The 19045-nt window shown below is 34.0% G+C and overlaps 3 protein-coding genes across 11 annotated transcripts; 2 read left to right on the forward strand and 1 right to left on the reverse strand.

Moving 5' to 3' along the window:
- Positions 1-437: 437 nt before the first annotated feature.
- On the reverse strand, positions 438-2787 carry LOC7457377 (protein CURVATURE THYLAKOID 1A, chloroplastic). The gene is made up of 5 exons (XM_002302579.4): positions 2545-2787; positions 1483-1577; positions 1217-1324; positions 1065-1136; positions 438-684 (listed from the first exon to the last, which is right to left on the reverse strand). The coding sequence occupies exons 1-5, from the start codon at positions 2684-2686 to the stop codon at positions 619-621; spliced, it is 483 nt and encodes a 160-aa protein (XP_002302615.2). The 5' UTR covers positions 2687-2787; the 3' UTR covers positions 438-618.
- A 2599-nt stretch (positions 2788-5386) lies between these two features.
- Positions 5387-7122, forward strand: LOC7497234 (uncharacterized). The gene is made up of 2 exons (XM_002301356.4): positions 5387-5772; positions 5996-7122. Exon 2 carries the CDS (start codon positions 6030-6032, stop codon positions 6918-6920), a length of 891 nt encoding a protein of 296 aa, XP_002301392.2. The 5' UTR covers positions 5387-5772; positions 5996-6029; the 3' UTR covers positions 6921-7122.
- A 4978-nt stretch (positions 7123-12100) lies between these two features.
- Positions 12101-17200, forward strand: LOC7457378 (common plant regulatory factor 1). Of its 9 annotated transcripts, XM_052450862.1 has the most exons (14): positions 12105-12371; positions 12864-12947; positions 13622-13753; positions 14000-14044; positions 14186-14281; positions 14426-14503; positions 14664-14705; positions 14891-15045; positions 15183-15231; positions 15325-15361; positions 15733-15944; positions 16108-16185; positions 16301-16426; positions 16539-17200. In XM_052450862.1, the coding sequence occupies exons 3-14, from the start codon at positions 13682-13684 to the stop codon at positions 16758-16760; spliced, it is 1212 nt and encodes a 403-aa protein (XP_052306822.1). In that variant the 5' UTR covers positions 12105-12371; positions 12864-12947; positions 13622-13681; the 3' UTR covers positions 16761-17200. The 9 variants fall into 9 exon arrangements, with proteins under 9 accessions (XP_024450019.1, XP_052306822.1, XP_024450017.1 ...); XM_024594251.2 differs by lacking the exon at positions 12864-12947 and having other exon boundaries at positions 12101-12371; positions 15739-15944; XM_024594249.2 differs by lacking the exon at positions 12864-12947 and having other exon boundaries at positions 12106-12371.
- Positions 17201-19045: the final 1845 nt, after the last annotated feature.

Genomic DNA, 19045 nt, shown 5'->3' on the forward strand with positions numbered 1-19045 from the left:
ACCTTGATGGATTTCGGTATATATTTGGGGATTTATAAAGTTTCTCCAAAAATGAAACGATAATTTGCTGACATATGGCAGCTGCTTCACTATCGAATTGTACAGTGAAGCTGCTGCCCCAGCTCCAGGGTCATTGGCTTCACGCACGTCATAATGCGTTCGTGTAATCATATGCTTGTGCGAGAAACATGATATATATTTGGCCGGATCGACACGAGCTTGTTTATCATGATATATATTTTGCCATGATTTTAACGCTTCTTTATCATGATGTGTAGTGTACGTGCTGGCTTTGGTTAAATCCCAGTGAAGACATTCAACATCAGCACCGTAGTAAACCGTTGCCAGTCTCTGCAAGCCCTGTCACATTTTCAAGAAGTAACCTAATGGTGTGGGCCTGGATCATCACCATATAAATAAGATAATCAGCATCCATCTTCAAGCACACATGAAATTGCCAATCTTATTACAATAATGAACCGGGAAATACAGAGTAACAGAACTCTTACAAGGCCTATTCTACATTACAGAATACAAAATGGATCTTACTGCAGGGACGCAGAGCAAAGAAATAAATTGATATGGGAGAAGTTACATCCACTGCCCAACAAAGCAAGTCTATTCAGTTCCTGCAATCTTCTTCTTCAATACTTCAATGTCCGTGGCTAGTTCTTTTCTGCTCGACTGAGGAAGTAAGATGTTTAATTTATTAGCAACTTGGTTGATATATATCGTTGTGTAATTATTTCTTTTGCAGAATGTCTCCCACGTACCCAAAGGACATGGTTCTAAAAGTCAACTGCTACTCAATCCTGGATTGCGATCGAATAAAATCTGGCTAATTTTACATGGTTTTTTCTAACTTCATCTCAACTTGTAGCAGTTTTCAGAACGCGGAATGTATGGAATCCAAATTAAAGTAATCGAAAATGAGGATGTTATTAACTTGTATTGCCTGTTTTATCTTGAACTGATGCTTACTTGGATAGGTGCAGATTGCATGACAACATTAAAAAACATACACACGCCCACTAAGATCATATCAAACATGCTGAATCTCTTACCTTGAAGAGAAGATATCTATAGACAAACCATCCAGTGTATCCAAGCCCCACCAACTCCATGATTTTGGGAAGCTGATAAGAGTGGAAAATCAGCAAATATGAAACTGGAAAAGCATCGATCTTCTTGATACTTATTTAAAAGAATAACATACCAAAGGTACTGAATTGATGGCACCGATAACAATCGATGATAGCCAAACAAAAACTATTGCCCCTCCTCCATAGAGAATTACTGTGGACTTGTTTTCAACTGCATCCCACTAGCATTGACAACAGAAGCAATTCATTTCAGTCCAACTATTGAGGGGATTTAGAAAGGAATGGAAAGTTAGGCCAAAATGGGACTATTCAGAGAGAGAAACACCACTGAATTATGCCAAATTGTCTATGGGAGTAACGTGCCAAGCTTGTTTCTTACCTTTTCCTTCAAGTCTGTGAAAACCTCATTAGCGTCGACAGAGGATTCTTCTGAAGAAGAGGCTCTGATCTGGAGTGGAGCAAACCTGTGGGACTCTGTTTGCAAGGAACTGGAAACCTAAGTGTATAATTTCAAAATCTCAAACAGGAGCAACTAGTCATGCTTAGACATTAAGTTTAAAAATTTAGAGGGCCTTAAACTATCACACAGAAACAATTAAAAGCCACCCAAACATGGTCTGCAAATGTGTTTTTAGCCCTCAAATATTCCCAAAATGTGTTTCTAAGACTTGCATATCCCAAAGTGCCGTGTATCCTAGAAAGGAAGAGAAATAAAGAAGAAAGCTACATATGTTTCCAGGTACATATCTTGCTCAGTCCTGACTTCAGTGCAGTTGATAAGCACCAGCTATGAAAGGTAAATTAAATCAGATCCACTGTATATTTCTTTTTCCTGCTCCCATTACTGTTCACTAGCTATCAAGAATACTCATAGCCGCCTATTTTTTTTATTCTACCCAACTCTCTGAGAAAACACGAATACCATCTGATAAAAAACAGCCACAAACCACAGTGGGGAAATCAAAAGCAATACTAGAGTTACTAAGATAAATCCAGCAAATATGTTCTTATTCCCATTTCAACTTGCTGATGCTTTTATTTCAGGTTCCTTTCAAAATAATTATTTCAAGTCTTGTACAATAATTCTTTCCTTTCCCTAAACAGAAAAAAAGATCTAGAAGGGCATTGCTCTAGCAGGAAATTCGACGAAAAAAATACTGTGCTTAGAGTAAAAATTAACTATTCAAGCTAAATTGATTCCTTTCAGTGCTGCTTTTGCGAATGAGAAAGAACCCCCTAATATCAGTGCTGCTTTTGGAAAATTAAATAATGTACTAGGTTCCCTCTTTCAGGTGACATTTACTAAGAGTAAATTGTCAAACTTGCAGGCCAAAGAGCAACACTTATGTAATAATTGACAACGGTTGTTTTCAATTGGGATTTGCTTGGTTTTGTCTTTCTTCTTTGTGTCCATTCACTCGAGTCAAGAGCAAGGATATACCTGAGAGTGAGACATGTTTGATGGGAAAGGACCGGGAGGAGGAGCGAGGAGGAAGGCAAGGCAAGGCAGAGCAGCGAGAAGTTCTGATGGCAGTGGCCACCATGGAGGAAGATGCTGCCGCCGCAATCATCGTCGATGCCATTTGGATTTTCTATGTGTGGTTCTCTTGCTTCCTATCCTCTGTTTCTTCACTTTCTCTTGCGTTTGTTTTACTTTATTTTTCTATTCGCTTTTCTTCAATTTTTTTGCGTTTAATTGTTTATTTATCTAGGGATGATATTTTTCGTGCTGCGTCAAAGTTAGCTGATGACACGTGGATTTGGTGTGCCTTTTTATCGGTTGATTCCCTATCTGAAAATCCACGTTTATGGCGCGCGCTCTCTAACACGTGGTTGGTTCTATTGTGTGAGGGCGGCGGGCACTCCGTCCATTATTAGCATAAGTGAGAAATTAAAACAGTGAGAAACAGTAAAAATAAAAAAAACCATCGTTGCATTAAAACAAGAAAAATAAATCAGCTTTTGTTTTTTCTCTCTACAACGATCAACCCCAACCAGAGTTTTCAAGCACATCTTTCCCTTGATGATGATGATGGTTTTGACGAGTCTATTTTGGAGGAAATTGATGCTATTTGTGAGCAGAAGTCTTTGTGAAAGTGTTGAAGAAAAGTCTGAGTATGAATTTTTGCAGGGCTTGAATGGTATAACTGGTGGAGATAAGATGTTTAGAGAAAGGAAAGAGATGAAGGGAGAGGTAAAAATCTTATATTTTAGTCACCTGCTCTGTTTTTTTAGTCTTAACAACCAACTTGAATCCAAGTCCACCATTACCAATGGAGTCCAGATCCAACAATTAATAAGCCTCCATCAAACTTACAAGTCAAATTTGAGCAATTCAGGGAGCAATTCATGGGGCATTCAAAGTTGACTGGTGATTTTGATGACTCATCACAAACCATTCATTCCTGTAACAAAATTATAAAAAACAAACGCAGCAAGTTGAGGAGAGTTAGGGCTCAGCTTTGACTGGGTCTTGATCATGGAAACAAATTCTTTGCCATGGAGTTTTTGGGCTTCAAAACCAAAGAAGTCACCCAGTCAGCACCAACAAAAAAAATAGTGCGATGCAATAGAGCCATTGAAGAATTAATTTGGTGGTTTTAGGGTTCGTGAACTTGAAAAATCATGGTCATTCTGGGTGGGTTTCATAAGAGAAAAGGAAAGAGAATTCTAGTAGTGCAGACTCATCAAAACATGTTGAGAAGCGCAAATTTGGGTTGAAGTGATTAAACAAATTGATTGAAATACTAGATTAGGTCTTGATTTGGGTTTAGGATTGTGTTCTTGACGAGAAAAGAGAGAAATCTTGTTTAAAGTTTGACTTTTTTTTCAATTGATCTGTTGTTTGTTTATTTTATAATGTATTATATATGATGGTAGATTTTTTTTTTTTAATTTAAAAATTATTTTAATCTAAATAAGAACTATAATTTTTTATAAATAAAGATATGAGAAAAAATAACGAAATAATTCTTCACTTAAACAAAATAAAACTAGCTACAAGATTTTATTTTAAAAAATAAATAAATTTCAAAAGTTTTTAAGTGCAGTTTTACTTATTTAGTGGTGATTTAAGACTTTTGGATCAGGTCGGCATTGGATTTAGAACACTCAAGAGTTAAGCCAAGTACATATTTGAGATGTCTAAGGGTTGGACCGATCAAAATCAAAGATGCTCGAGAGTTGGGCTAAAAGTATTTATAATTTTTTTAATTTTTTTTTTGTAATATTTAGTTTGTTGAGAATTGAATTTTAATATTTTTTATTTGATTTTTATAAAATAATTTTAGCCTTATAATTTAGGTTATGAGTTTGAAAATTTCGTTTTTTTAAATTAATTTTTTTTAAAATTTTATACTGTGATTTAGAATTGAATATGAAATTATAAAAAAATATAAAATTCAATTTAAAATCAATAAAAAAATAATAAAACACTATTTTCACTACATTAAAAAGTTATTTATGAGATGATGAATAGTAAATTTCACTCCTATTTAGTGTTTGTTACTAGCCTATGTTATCCTATTGGTCAGACCAAGAAAATATTGAAATAAAAAAAGAATATCTAGACCGTGAGGGAAATCTTTGATGGTGCTCTTAAACATGGCCTTGTACATCGTTTTTAAAATCTATTGACTGAATTTTTTTTTGCTTGAGTTTTAAATTAAATTATTTAAAAATTATTTTAATATAAGTTAGATGACTTAATAGATTCAAAACTAACACAAATGATTGATAAAAACATAGTTTAATTTTACAAAAAAATAATCCAAGATAACATCTTATTTTTCAAAAAAACAATATTGAAAGGGTGACATATTAGATTAATCCGGGTTTTGAGCTTTGAAATTTTTTTTTTAAGTTATCCCGATCTCATATCATGTGTTACATGTTGATCAAGTTAATATGAATTGATTTTATCATCATCCAGACATTCTTATTTAGTTTTAGAAAAAACTTGATCCGACCCGTAGCGTAGGCTACCACTCTAGTTACTACTATTTAGGGTTTAAATTTCAAATAACATCATAGAAAATATTTTTATAAATACAATGATCCGAGCATGAATTATTTATAATCCAATAAAAAAGGATCGTGTATTTAATCCAATCTAAGTTGGGACTAAATACATTTTGCCCACAGTAAGGCAAAAAAAGAAATGCACGGTCATGCACGAAAAAAAAATACAATAGGACCGTACTATGTCATGTATAAACCACCACACAGAGGTCGTGGTTCTGTGTTTCATAGCTTCTAATCATGCTGGCAATGAACAATCAAAATCTAATTTTAGAAGTGTACGAGATTCCATCCTTTCTTGAGGGACTAATCCCGCCTAAAACCTCGTTGGCATTGTTTGTCATGACTAAACCTTTAACCTTTTATTCTTAAACAACCAATCCAGTTGACCAGGTATCTCACAAAAAAAACTGAAAAGAAATCGAAAAGTGACCATAAAACAACACAGAAGGATCCTTCCTTTCTGGTGCCAGTCTAACCTGGCACCCCCATGATAACAGATACTCCACTGCTGCATTTTCTCCTGGCCCCCAATCTCATCCTAGCTACTACTTCCAACAACATCACGACAAACCATTGAAGAATTCAGAGTTTATTTCTATGTTTTCCTTATCTCATCGCGAAGCCACTCTCCTTTTTTTAATTCAAGGTGATTTTGGTTTACCTTCTCAATGCGCACATTGCCTTTTATTCTTTAGTATTTCTTTGGGTTCATACTTCATAGTGCGCTGTTTAGTATCGGTGCGAAGGTCGATCTCTAGTATCTTGTAATCCATCACAAGAAATTAAGAAAGTCAAGCATTGATCTTTATCTGTTTTAGCATTCATTAATTGGTGGATTATTATCTTGGGGAATTCAACATGTAAATCAGGAGGCCTGGAGGCTTAAAGGCACGCGCAATCTTGATGGGGCGAAACAGAAGCGGGCACATCATCACAACCTATGTGATCTTTCCTCTGCTCTTGTTATTATTTTCACCTGTTCATGGCTTAACAAGCTATGACCCGGAGTCTTTAGATGCATTGATTCATAAACACGCAATGAAGGCACAAGCAAAGAAACGTACAGGTACTTCATTACAAGTCTCTCTCCCTGCTAATTTCTCTGGAATCGAAGTCTCAGTTGTTAGGCTAAGAAGTGGTCATTTCTGGGAAAGAGGAGTCAATTTCAGTTCTTTTTATATCCCGCCAAGGGTTCTTCCATTCCCATTTGTGAAGAGACTATCTATAGTATACCAGAACTTGGGGAATTGGTCTACTCGTTATTACAAGGTGCCTGATTATTCATTAGTTGCTCCTGTTGTTGGCTTCATGGCTTACGATGCTTCAAATTTAAGTGCACTGGGTAATGAAGCACTCAAGTTTAGCATTCTGGGTGGCCCCATTTTGATCAGCTTTCCTAACCTTGAGATAAAAGGTAAGCTTGAGACATTAAAATGCGTCAAACTTGGTCCAGATGGATTTGTCCAATTCAGGAACATAACCAAGGGAAACACCTGCATCACACAAGGTGATGGTCATTTTTCACTTGCTGTTCAAAATCCTGAAGTAGAGAAGAATATCAGAGTATGGAAATGGTATGTGGTTGGATTTGGAGCTGGGTTTTTTGCATTGGTTTTGTCGGGTGTGATTGGATACACCACTTTTAAACTAGTGAGGAGTAAGAAATTAAGAGGAATGGAAGCAGAGTCTGAAAATGGGGTGGCTCTTGATGCAACTTCAGTCGGAAGAAGTAAGATGCCTTCAGCATCAATGGTAAGAACCCAGCCAACCCTTGAGCAAGACTATGTTCCTTGACTTACATTCCAGTATAACTGTAGCTTTTCACTCTTCTTTCAATCTTGGAGTGATGACACCTTCACCCCCTCCCCCCCCTAATTTTTCAATTAATTATAGCAGAATTGTTTGTAATCTTGATACATGTTCTCAGAGTTGAGGCAGCTACATTTGAGATTTGTTTGTGAGAATTAAGAAATTTATCCTCTGATATTGATTACTATCCTCTGATACATGTTCAGTACTTCTGGTTGGGTCAATTTGCACTTCTTGGAACCAGGTTTTGTTAGGTCGGCAACTTGGCTCTTGTGATTGTAGCATTCACTGGAAATCAAGTGTTGGAACACTACTCGTGAATAACAACACAAGAAACAATATTCCGAGTTAAAACGGTCCCAGAAACAATTGTTTGTGATTTCAACGACTGTACGAGAGCCGGCTATTGCTAATCTTATTTACAAAAAATAACAATAATCTCATCTAACACACCTAAAAGCATTGAAAGAGAAAAATAATTTCTCTTACTAAAAGAAAAACATTTTCACTGTAATTTCTTGGCCATTCCTGTCATAAAATTTTAATACAACTTTTCTCAATATTTCTTACACGCAAACACATATATATCGTCACTTTCTTTACTGATTTGTTTAACTTAAGGTAGTTTAACATCTCTACAAAGGTATACAGTACTTTGCTAGAGTTTCTTTCTCCAAGCTTGATTGTAATTTGTATGTCTGAACTCTTTAGTTTTGAGAACTATGAAAATTAAGTCTTATTTGATTATGAGATATTTGCCATCTCCTCGCAAGCATAATCTTATACATTACAGCTAAGGAAATATTTATTGAACGCGCAATGTAATTTAAAATATATTTGAAAGCACAAAACTTCATGTCCAAAATATAATAAACAATCATAAACTTTGCATTGCTGGGAATACTGTGGAATTATATATATACCTTTGCTAGAGTTAAAATAAAATGAACTTGTTTGTGTCAACACCCTTTTCCTCAATGGATAAATGGTTGTGAATTGCTGTCGCAGCTATCTTAAGAGCTAGGAAGCAGCATTAATGGAAGTGCAGTGTACTCTTTAGGACGTTTATTTGCCCCAAAGGATGGGGTTTCTAACTAACAAGGACACTTTCTGACGCGGAAGTTTGATCGTTGTTGATGCTCACTCCTCAGGACTTCTGTAAATGTTTCAACGCATGCATGGATGAACTTGCATTGCTCGACCAGAAAATAGAAAAAGATAAAGGATGTACCAGAATATTACCACACCTATTAACACCATCACTAATTAACACCCAGACTCTCCAATTTCTGAGCTGTTTAGGAGCTCGGGGGAATGCAAACTGATCTTTATTTTGGGTCTTTAGTGTTGAAATTACTGTTTGTAATTAAATGGTAATAAAGGGTTCGGTTAGAGGTGTGAAAACACTGTTTTTAAAGTGTTTATTTATCCCAAACAGAGATAATATTTTTAGAATACAACTAAGTCTTTTAAAACTCTGAAAGAATAAGAAAAGAAGACAAAGGAAAGAAAGTATATACTTTTGTTTATATATATATGTGTGTGTGTGTGTGTGTGTGTCTTCTATGTGTAGTAACAGATTTGTTAGCCCTGAAATATTATAATAAAATATTATATTTATTACTACTATAACTATTAATGAAACTGTATGACTATTAATGAAACAATTATATTCTAAATTAAATTAAATAGTTGTTATTTAGTTTTATCTCAACAGTCACAAATGTTAAAATTAATTATGAAAATTAAAGAAATAAATTAAGAAAACAAATTAAAAAAACAAATTAATCTCATTGACTTTTGATATTATAAATATCCATATAATATCATTAAGAAGCCCACTTTGAGAGCTGATCCGTCATAGTTTTCATTTAATTTACTATATGATAGAAATCCAAAGTTGCAAATACTTAGAAGAAAGTGTTTTTTTTCTAATATATGATAAATATCGTTTTTTTTCTTTATTCATTTACAAACTACACTAACATGATTCGGGTACTAAAATTCAACGTATACAACATAGGACCTCTATTGCTTAGGTCTAATATTCTCAGCCCCCTAGAAACGAGGTATTTTATCAAACTAGTATAGTTTGATGGGAGTTTTTGAGAAATAGCACATGAGAGAAAAGTATTTGAGAAATAATATAGTTTTGACTAAACCGATATTAAAAAATACAATTTTATTAACAATTGTTATCATTAGCGTTTTATTAAACAATCACTATTACCATTCACAATTGTTTAAAACCGCTACCGAGAATAATGGTTGTGCTCCAAACCTCGAACCTGAAATTGGAGAGATAATATAAATTCAAGGTAAACATTGTAGGTTGTTATGTTCTTGCCTTAGTAAACAATTGTGAATTTTCTATGTTATTAGCTAGAGGGTATATTACGCTTAGTCTTTCTTTTCTCTTTGATTTTAAAAATTATGTCAAGGTTGATAGCAAAACAATGTTGTAAACATACCTACATTTAATTATATTTGTCTTTCCACAAGTTTTTAAACATATTACTTCCAAACTAGTATATTTTATTTCGTTACATAAATGTATTATCAAAACTTACCTATATGGTATAACATTTTTTTTGTTTGAACGCTTGGATACAATTTATGAAGAACATAATGCAAGTGAAAAAGCAATTGAATTATTTAGAGATGTATTAGAGGATGTTGAGCATATATAGTTGAAAATGACTTAGTTACGACAACTCATATGTTATGCCACCACCTGTTCCATCAAATATTTTACCTCCCTCAACCATCTAGTAGATCACCCAGTGGTAAAAGCTTGAGACTAAAGGGTTTGCTTCCCCCGTGATCTTAGGTTTGAGTCCTATGGTTGCTAATATGATGGCCACTGAAGGCTTACATGGTCGTTAACTTTAGGGTCCGTGAGATTAATCAAGGTGCGCACAAGTTGACTCGGACACCCACGTTAATATATATATATATATATATATATATATATATATATATATATATATATATATATATATATATATATATATATTACCTCCCTCATCCTAAGCTATTAAAACTATTAGTTCAGTCACTTCTAGATCCTCTGGTCAGCAAAAAAAAAAGTGTAAATAAGTCCTTAACATTAATTGCATATTAGTAGGAATGATTTTGCTCATAGATTAAAGATTAAAAGGGCTTGCTCTTATGAATTAGGATATTGCACATGATCATTGAATATAATATTTTGCTAAAAAAACGACACTTTTACAAACCTACATAGAATCATAGAACATAATATTTTATCTAAGAAAAGACATTATAATAAGGTCACATTCATGGGCATATGCTTGATTTATTGCATGATTAGAGGTCGTCCGATAAACCTATAGTACATAATGATGAAAAATATGATTTTGACACAAGATCAAAAACAAAAGTCTCTTCCCTATGGTAAGTGTTTTAACTTCCATTTTTTAACACTTTGAAATATTGATAACGGGTATAACTAGAACATCGTATTCCAAGTTAATGGAAATAGACAATATAACTCCCACCAAGATGAAATATGTATTAAATGAAGATGGTGCTTGGGTATCTAGAGATCAGAATGGGGTTCATGCTGAGGAAGTGCATGATGAGGAAGAAAAATGACGAGTTGGTAGTGATGACAAATTTGAAGCCATGTTTGAATCACCACTGCCTACTTCATTACTTGAAGAGGCTTCTACGAGTACTTGGACATCTAGGATGAAAAACCGCCTAACACATCTTGAGACATATGTGCGTCATCTTAGAGATACACAATCGCATATGGTAGCTACTCAATGACAAATGGCCAATGATTTAAAAGACATCAAAAGCATGATGGATAATCTACTCTTTTGCTATCCACCACCCTAAACTTTGTACTAAGAGCATTTGCATTATGTCTTAATATTTTTATGGTTTTCACTTCTTTTTAATTGTAATAAATTATGTATTTTAGAGATTATATAATGAATGTTCATTTTTCTTTTCTATAATATTCATGTATTTTTACCTCTCCATTATATATATATTTTTGTTGATGATAAAGTGGGATAAAATATATGAATTATGAGAAATGTGTTAATAACATATATATTTATGGGGAGAAATCCATTTTTTCTTAATGCATAAGCTATTACTAATGCAAGTTATTTTTTAATATTATGCAATCTTTTTTATATTTAATTAGATTATGCTAAATTGTTAAATTTCCCTATGTATTGCAATGCAAAAGAAAGAGGGAGACATATTTTTATATTTAAGATTATATATTTATTGTCACCATAAAAAAAAAGAGATTATTGACTTTTAGGTTACACATTTATGTTTTTATATATTTTGATAATAACAATAAAATGAGAATTGGACTAATAATATGCTAGGATGATAATAAGAGTTAAACAAGTTTTATACAAAGATCATATCAACAAGCATGAAGGATTTCATAAAAAACTCAATCAAGAAATCCAAGAAGAAAGCAAAGTAAAGACTTAGAATTTAAGTATTCATTGTGCTTTATATAAATATGTATGTCTCATTTTGATAGCACAATTAAAATGAATGCATACAATTCATTATGCATACATTTTAAATGATTGATTAAAAATTTAATATATAGTTTTATGAATCTATGTAGGTTAAAGCTGATAAATATAGTACTTTGTATGAACCGGTAGACCATTTATCATGATTAAATGAACCGATTGATCTTTTATTCATCATTAAAAAACACATCTGAAAATTCTACACCGGTCAATCATTTCAATCGTTAGCGATTATAACAGCTATAGACAACTAGTGACGTGGCGCAATTCCCCTATTAGCCCATCGATGAAAGGCCAGATCGTGGATTCTAAAGGATATATTGATTAGAGTTAAATCTTTTTTATTACAAAATCTTAAAATGAAAGATTAATTTATTCAATTAGTAAAAACAGAGAGCACATAAGGCACGTGACGACGTGGAAAATGCAGGACCCCTAAATTAGAGAGACGCGTAGATCGAGTCATTGCCGAACACGTTTGCGGCCAGATATGACGTTGGAAATAAATAATAAATTTAGCCAGCGCGAATATCAACGTGCCAGCTCAACAACCACCACCCCCGCATCGTATATACGCTGTACTTATACGCTTACCTCACTACGACACGTGTCTCCTGACGTGGAACTTGCCTTGTCGCTCCCTCTCTCTCCTCCCCTTTCCTCCGTTTCTCTTCTCCCTGCTTCCCCTGTCTAAAAAAATTGAACTTTCATTTCCCCCTCTGTTTCGTAAGAGAGAGGAAAAAAATGCAGAGTCTTTGAAGTTGGTGTTAGGGTCTCTAATTTCAGTTACTTCCCTCTTAGTGTAAAATAGAAGACAGAGTGAGCATTAATTCAAGTCTCAGCAGTTCACAGTTGCTATCTGTACAGAGAAGGAGATTTCTGATTCGAGTATTTGAAGGTATGTAAAATATGGAGTCTCTTAAAAACCCTGCGTTTGATTAGAGAATTTTCTTTGTCAATTAATAAAGTTTTTGTTTGGTTGGTGAGAAAATGTGAGAAGGGTGAGGAAATTGAAAGTTGTGAGACATGTTAACATGAAAAACAAAAACTAAGTGTTACCTTGGTCATTTTGAGTCTGGAAAGGAGTGTAACAAAGAAAGAAGAGAAGTCTTCGAGTTCAGTTTGTTTTATTAATTTTGGAAAAACTTTCGTTCTTTCATTTTGAGGTTCAGATTAGAAACTGATCTGGTCTTTCAGTTTTATCGTCGAAAACTGTGAGTTAGCTGGAGATTTGCTGTTTATTAATTTTGCGAGAGGGACAGGAATATTGTATGCCTAGTTGAAGCTGTGTTGATAAAATTACTGGACGGCACCTGATCGCGTGTAGGAAGATTTTAGATTTCCAGCTTAACTCGAAGGGGGTATTTAATTTTAGCCCTTCTGCCTACAGATAATACAGTCTCCCGGGAAAGGATCTGCTGTGGGTGTCCGTCGCTTTCTTTTCAGGAGGTGTTTGGGAACGCGGTTGAAACTGGTTCTCACAAAATTTAATTTTATTTTTTGTTAAAATTTAATACAATTTGTATGTTTTGAATCGTTTTGATGTGATGATGTCAAAAATAAATTTTAAAAAATAAAAAAATATCATTGACATACATTTTGATACGAAAAGTTATTTGAAAAGCAACCGCTACCATGCTGTCAAACATACTTAATCTAATGACATGGTGGAAAGACGCTAATACCCTCAGACTTCATAAGTAATATTCCTAGAAGAAGTTCAGGAACAGAAACGCATCTTTAATCATTTATGGTGTAGTTAGCTGTTGATAGTTAATGTTAATGATATATCCTATGTATCGAATGAACAGAAGCCATAAATTTAATTATTTCGCGTTCCCTTGTCTGAAAAGAGCTGAGGAAGCCCGATCTTTTACTGTATCGTACTTGAAGAAAAAATAGCCTTGTGAAAATCGGTGGTATCTTCCCTACACTAAACTGTTTTGCTTTGGGATAGCTGGTTTGTGACTTCTTTAACAGACCTTACTCTACAAGCTGTGAGTGTTTTAGTGAATCTAGAAATTGTGCAATGACTTAATTTGAATGACTAGATGTGTCTCTCGATTCAATCTTTTTATCTTCTATTTTTCTTCGATCCTTTCCATGCTGTTTCCCACACCTTTGTCAATCTATCTCCTTTTGTTGCAGGTGAGAGAGTTAAAACAGTTTTTTCATATCAATTCTTAATTAAAAAAAAGGGTTTTTTTCATGTGTTTTACCATGGGAAACATTGAAGAGGGAAAGTCTTCCACTTCTGATAAATCTTCACCTGCACCACCGGTAAGTTGTGAATATTTACATTTCAGTGGTGGGAACAGATATCCTCACGTTCCTTTACTTTTTCAAACAAAAAATCTGATTGGAAAGACATTCTGTTACTTATTTATGTGATCTTCTGCGTTTTTAACGAGCAAAAATAAGTTGAGGCTGGTTTCATATGGGAAGCTTTGATTTTGATTTGTTTGCTGTGATTTAGTTGAATTTTTTTTTTCTTTTGAGTATCGGTCAATCCTTTTGTATTGGCAGGATCAGACCAATATTCATGTGTATCCTGATGGGGCAGCTATGCAGGTTATCTACTTAAGGCTTGCATTTGTTTTCTGATTTTTCATTTAGTAGTTGCCACATGACCAGAATATTCATCTGTGCCTTTTTGTATTTATGAAACTTCCAATTCAATTGTGATATTAAGTGATTTTGTAACATCATTAGGCATATTATGGCCCCCGAGTGGCTCTCCCACCATATTACAACTCGGCCGTGGCTTCTGGTCATGCCCCTCATCCTTATATGTGGGGCCTGCCACAGGTATTGCTCAAGGCTCCCAAAGAGTTGTGACTTTAATTCAAGATTTTTCACTATCTTTCTATTTTTGGTTGGTACTTGAGAAGTAGTAAACTAAATTGAAGACTTGTGCACTGAGAAAGACTTTTAACTTTGCAATTCTTCCAGCCTATGATGCCACCTTATGGGGCACCTTATGCAACAGTCTACTCACATGGAGTGTATGCACATCCGGCTGTTCCAATTGTAAGTCTGCATTTTTTCTACTAGTGGTTATTGGTTATTCATGTAATCTTACCATACTTTCTAATAAGTGATGATCAAAGTTTCAACAGAATACTCAAAGGTGTAGTGTAAATATTGGAGAGTGTATGCATGCTTATTATTCCTTTCCTTTCAATTCCAGGTATCCCATCCTCATGGTCCTGGGATTGTGTCATCTCCTGCAGTAAGTGAAGCCTGCTCCTTGGAAATTTCCTTTTCTACGCTTCCAATGCTAGTTCTATATATATACAATATCAGCTAACAAAATGAGTTAGAAATGTGTCTGTTGGAAATACATAAACTGGTTTGCCGTTGCTGTGTAAGCATTTGTAAGTTGAGACCACATTCAATTATTGCACAATTATGCAGGCTGGAACCCTTTTGAGTGCAGAAACACCTACAAAATCTTCAGGAAATACTGATCGAGGTTTAGTGAATAAGTTGAAAGGATTTGATGGGCTTGCAATGTCAATAGGCAATGGTAATGCTGAGACTGTCGAGGGTGGGGGTAGGCTGTCTCAAAGGTTTGGAATTAACAATGACTAATCTCCCTTCCAAATTTTCTTTCAAGTTTTGTTTCAGCTCAGCTGCTTTGTTTGGGTGGCTGATGTGATGATCTTTGAGAGACTTTCTTGACTTTCAATTGTTTGGCCGTGTGCAGTGTGGAGATAGAAGTTTCCAGTGATGGAATTGATGGGAATACAACTAGGGTAAGCCCTTCTGTCTTTCAAGAGCGTTTGCATGCTTTGAAATTTAATATGTTTCTGAATTTTAACAGTGATCTTTATCTCTCCGTTTGTTAGGGAAAGAAAAGGAGCCGTGAGGGAACACCAACTGTTGGTATGATCTCATTCTTCATTGAGAGTGTTGACCCTAGACACTCAATTTCCAGTAGTATTTGTTCTTTTCCTGTTGTATGCATGACATCCAACCACGTTGCAACTTGTGAAATGACAAGTACAGTCTCTGTATTGACCAGAAATTTTTTCCAGAGAAGTGCTCATTTGGAACAGGATAGTTATTGAAAGTGAGAGACATGTTGCCATGCTCGTCATCTTTTAATATGGTGGTCAATCGAGCAATGGCTTTTTTCTGGGTGAAATCTTGATATGTCTAGCTACTTAATGTTTTGAAATTAATGTTTTTAAGTTCCATTTAAGTACAATGTTAAAAAAAAAAAAAAGTTTCATTTCTGTGCTCAATCATCACAGCAACAGGTGGAGATACAAAAATGGAGTCACATTCCAGTCCCCTTCCTAGAGAGGTGAATGCATCCACTGACAATGTATTGAGGGCAGCTGTTGCTCCTGGCATGACCACAGCATTGGAGCTTAGGAACCCTCCTAGTGTGAATGCTGCTAAGACAAGTCCTACTACAATTCCTCAATCTGGTGTAGTCCTGCCCTCTGAAGCCTGGTTACAGGTAATGTATGCTGTTGAAAAATTTTCAAACCATTTATTATATCTCTCTTGAGACATAAGTTATTGTCCATATTTTGATTTTATTTTTCCTGTTTTTGGAAGTTATTGTTTCTAATTAGAATAGTATATATGCCCTTCCTTGTAATTTCTTGTGGTATGCTTAGAATGAGCTGGAGCTGAAACGGGAGAAGAGGAAACAATCAAATCGAGAATCTGCCAGAAGGTCAAGATTAAGGAAGCAGGTAGGGTAGATCTGTGACAACTTTTTTGTTCTCTCGACATCCTCCTGTTGTTTTAAATCCTCTATTAGATTTATCAATTTATAGCTGAAATCGTGCTCTGTATTCCTCCCTCTAGGCTGAGGCTGAAGAACTTGCACACAAAGTTGAAGTACTCACCACAGAAAACATGGCACTCCAATCTGAAATAAGTCAATTTACAGAGAAATCAGAGAAACTAAGGCTTGAAAATGCTGCATTAACGGTACACCCTTTCAGCAATCCTTTATTCCGGGAGGTGGTTTATTTACTTAATTTGTTTTTTGCCTGTAGTTCATGATTTTTGTTACGAACTTTTAAAGTGTTTCAATTAGCAGGAGAAACTCAAGAATGCACGATTAGGACATGCGCAAGAAATGATTTTAAACATTGATGAGCACAGGGCCCCAGCTGTTAGTACAGAAAACTTGCTATCAAGAGTTAACAATTCTGCCTTTGAAGAAGAGCGTGATCTGTATGAACGAAACTCAAATTCTGGTGCCAAGCTGCATCAACTCTTGGATGCAAGCCCCAGAGCCGATGCTGTGGCTGCTGGTTGATGACACTGGTTCACTCTCAGTCCCTTGTTATCTTGAATTTCACGGCAACCGTGTAATTTTGGCCTAATTACAAGCCCACAAATACGGCTAACAGTTAGCAGTTGATAGAATGGCTAGATAGGATTGGCGTCTATACTTGAGACTCGTGATTTTGACATGTTAAGTTAGCTTTCTCGAGGCAGAACTGATACGTTTTATCAAATTCAGAGTGCTGGGATGGCCACTCAAAGGTAATGTACATCGAAGAAAATTAGGAACTAAGTGTAGGGAAGGTTTGGAAAATAATTTATGAGTATTCTGGTGTGTGCAATTTTAACAAACAGTGATGTGGACACTGTTCGATATATGTATGGGAAGATTGTGCTGATGCTCGCTCTTGTTATTAAGTATCTCATATAAGCTATAAATTATGATTGGAATTTGAGACCGTTCATTGATAATATGCTTAAACAATTATAATTATAATTCTAAGAAATATTAAAAGAGATCAGGGTTTGCTCAATGCAGTGCGCATTGTGCACTCTTGCAGCTCCCTCTTGATTCAAGATTTTAACTTCCTTTTCGTTCTCTTTAGTTTACAAGATTTTTAGCTCTGTTTCAGAATTTTATTTTGTTTACTTTTTAGTTGTTAATTAAAAGAGAGATAAGTTGTTGGATTATGGATGAAGAGAGAGAGAAGGAGAGTACTTTTTACTCTTTATATTGCTGGAAAAAAAAATTGGGTCTTGATAATTTTTTTTATTCAGGTTGATTTTTTATTTTTTAGTCAATTAAATAATGATTTGGGACTTGAAATGAGTTTTTTGAGGTGTTTTGGATGGTGATTCAGAATGACATGTCATCTTTAATTTTTTAAAATTAAAATATATTAGATAAGTAACGTGTCTTTCACCCAATTCACAGAAAAAAACCAAGTGCACATGCATGCCATTCTTTGTTGGGTTAGAAACGGGTCCACTAGGCCTAGACTCCCGGTTCATTAATAAAGATCCTTATTTATTTTTAAAAGTTCTTATTAAAATTCATGTAAATAAAATTATTTTATTAATTACCATTCAATTTTGAATTTATCTTAAGAAGATATTATGGCATTTTTTTTTTATCATATTAACAATCCTTTTTTTTTTTTTTTGGACAATCGTTCTGGGATACCTGGAAGGACTCTAACCTAAATTTTCAAGATCTAATAAGTTTTATTTTGTAATATATAATTCCTTACAAATACACGAAGATAGCTTGTATCTTTCGAATTATGAAAATATTTGCGAGGGACTGTGTAGAAATAGAATGATAATAATAGTGTAATATTTCATTTCTTTTTGGAAAACTAGAATTAATTAAGAAAATCAAAACTTCATGTTCGAATACAATATTTATTTATTTATTTATTGAAAACGTGAAGTTGAGAGCATTGCACGTCGATTTTTCTTTTCAGGATTGTGCCTTTGGCTCAAAACTTTTCATCTCGTACGGGAAGAAATCATTAATTGAGCGGATACAAGGTCAGATGATGTGTTCTCAGAGCAGTAAAGTTTTGGGCGTGAGCTCCAAAACCACAGAAAGACTAATAATGAGGAAATTACATGGAATTCAACACTAGCATCAGAGTTCATTCTTTTACTTGTGAGAAATTTAGGCTCCGGTTCTTCTGGTTTTTTTAAAATTATTTTTTAATTTTTTTTATATTTGTTTACCCTTAAAAAATTTAGTTGATTAGAAATACATTCCGGTCATTAAAAAATTTACCTGGTTTCTGGAAAAATATATTTTTTTTTATTTTAAATGGAAAATATTTTTTAGAAATTGTGATAAATTAAAAAATATCTTTTTATTTATTGATTATATTTAATTTGGTTCTCAATCTTTTTTATTGCTATATATTTTGTTTTGAATTCTTGTTTTTTTTTTTAATTTCTTCCCTTAAAATCTGAGTCAAACACTAAAAGATATTTTTCAATTTATTTTTTATGATATTATCAAATATCATCAAAATATAATTTACTTTATAAAAATTCATTTACTATAAAAAATTACTTTTATTAAAAAAAACTATTTTTTCATTAAACAAACAAAACACTAAAAAGTAAGGTGAGGTGAAGTCACAAACTATATCATTTGAAATCAGTGGGCTCCATAATTAAAAAGTTGATTACGAACATGACATGGGTATCGAAAGACCAACTAAACCCATACAAGATTGTTAAAAATATTTTTTTTTGATAGAATAAAAAAAAATATAATATAAATTTAAATTGTAAAATTATAAGTAATTTTTTAACTAATTA

Source organism: Populus trichocarpa, chromosome 2 (assembly GCF_000002775.5).
Source record: "Populus trichocarpa isolate Nisqually-1 chromosome 2, P.trichocarpa_v4.1, whole genome shotgun sequence".
Classification (NCBI taxonomy): domain Eukaryota; kingdom Viridiplantae; phylum Streptophyta; class Magnoliopsida; order Malpighiales; family Salicaceae; genus Populus; species Populus trichocarpa.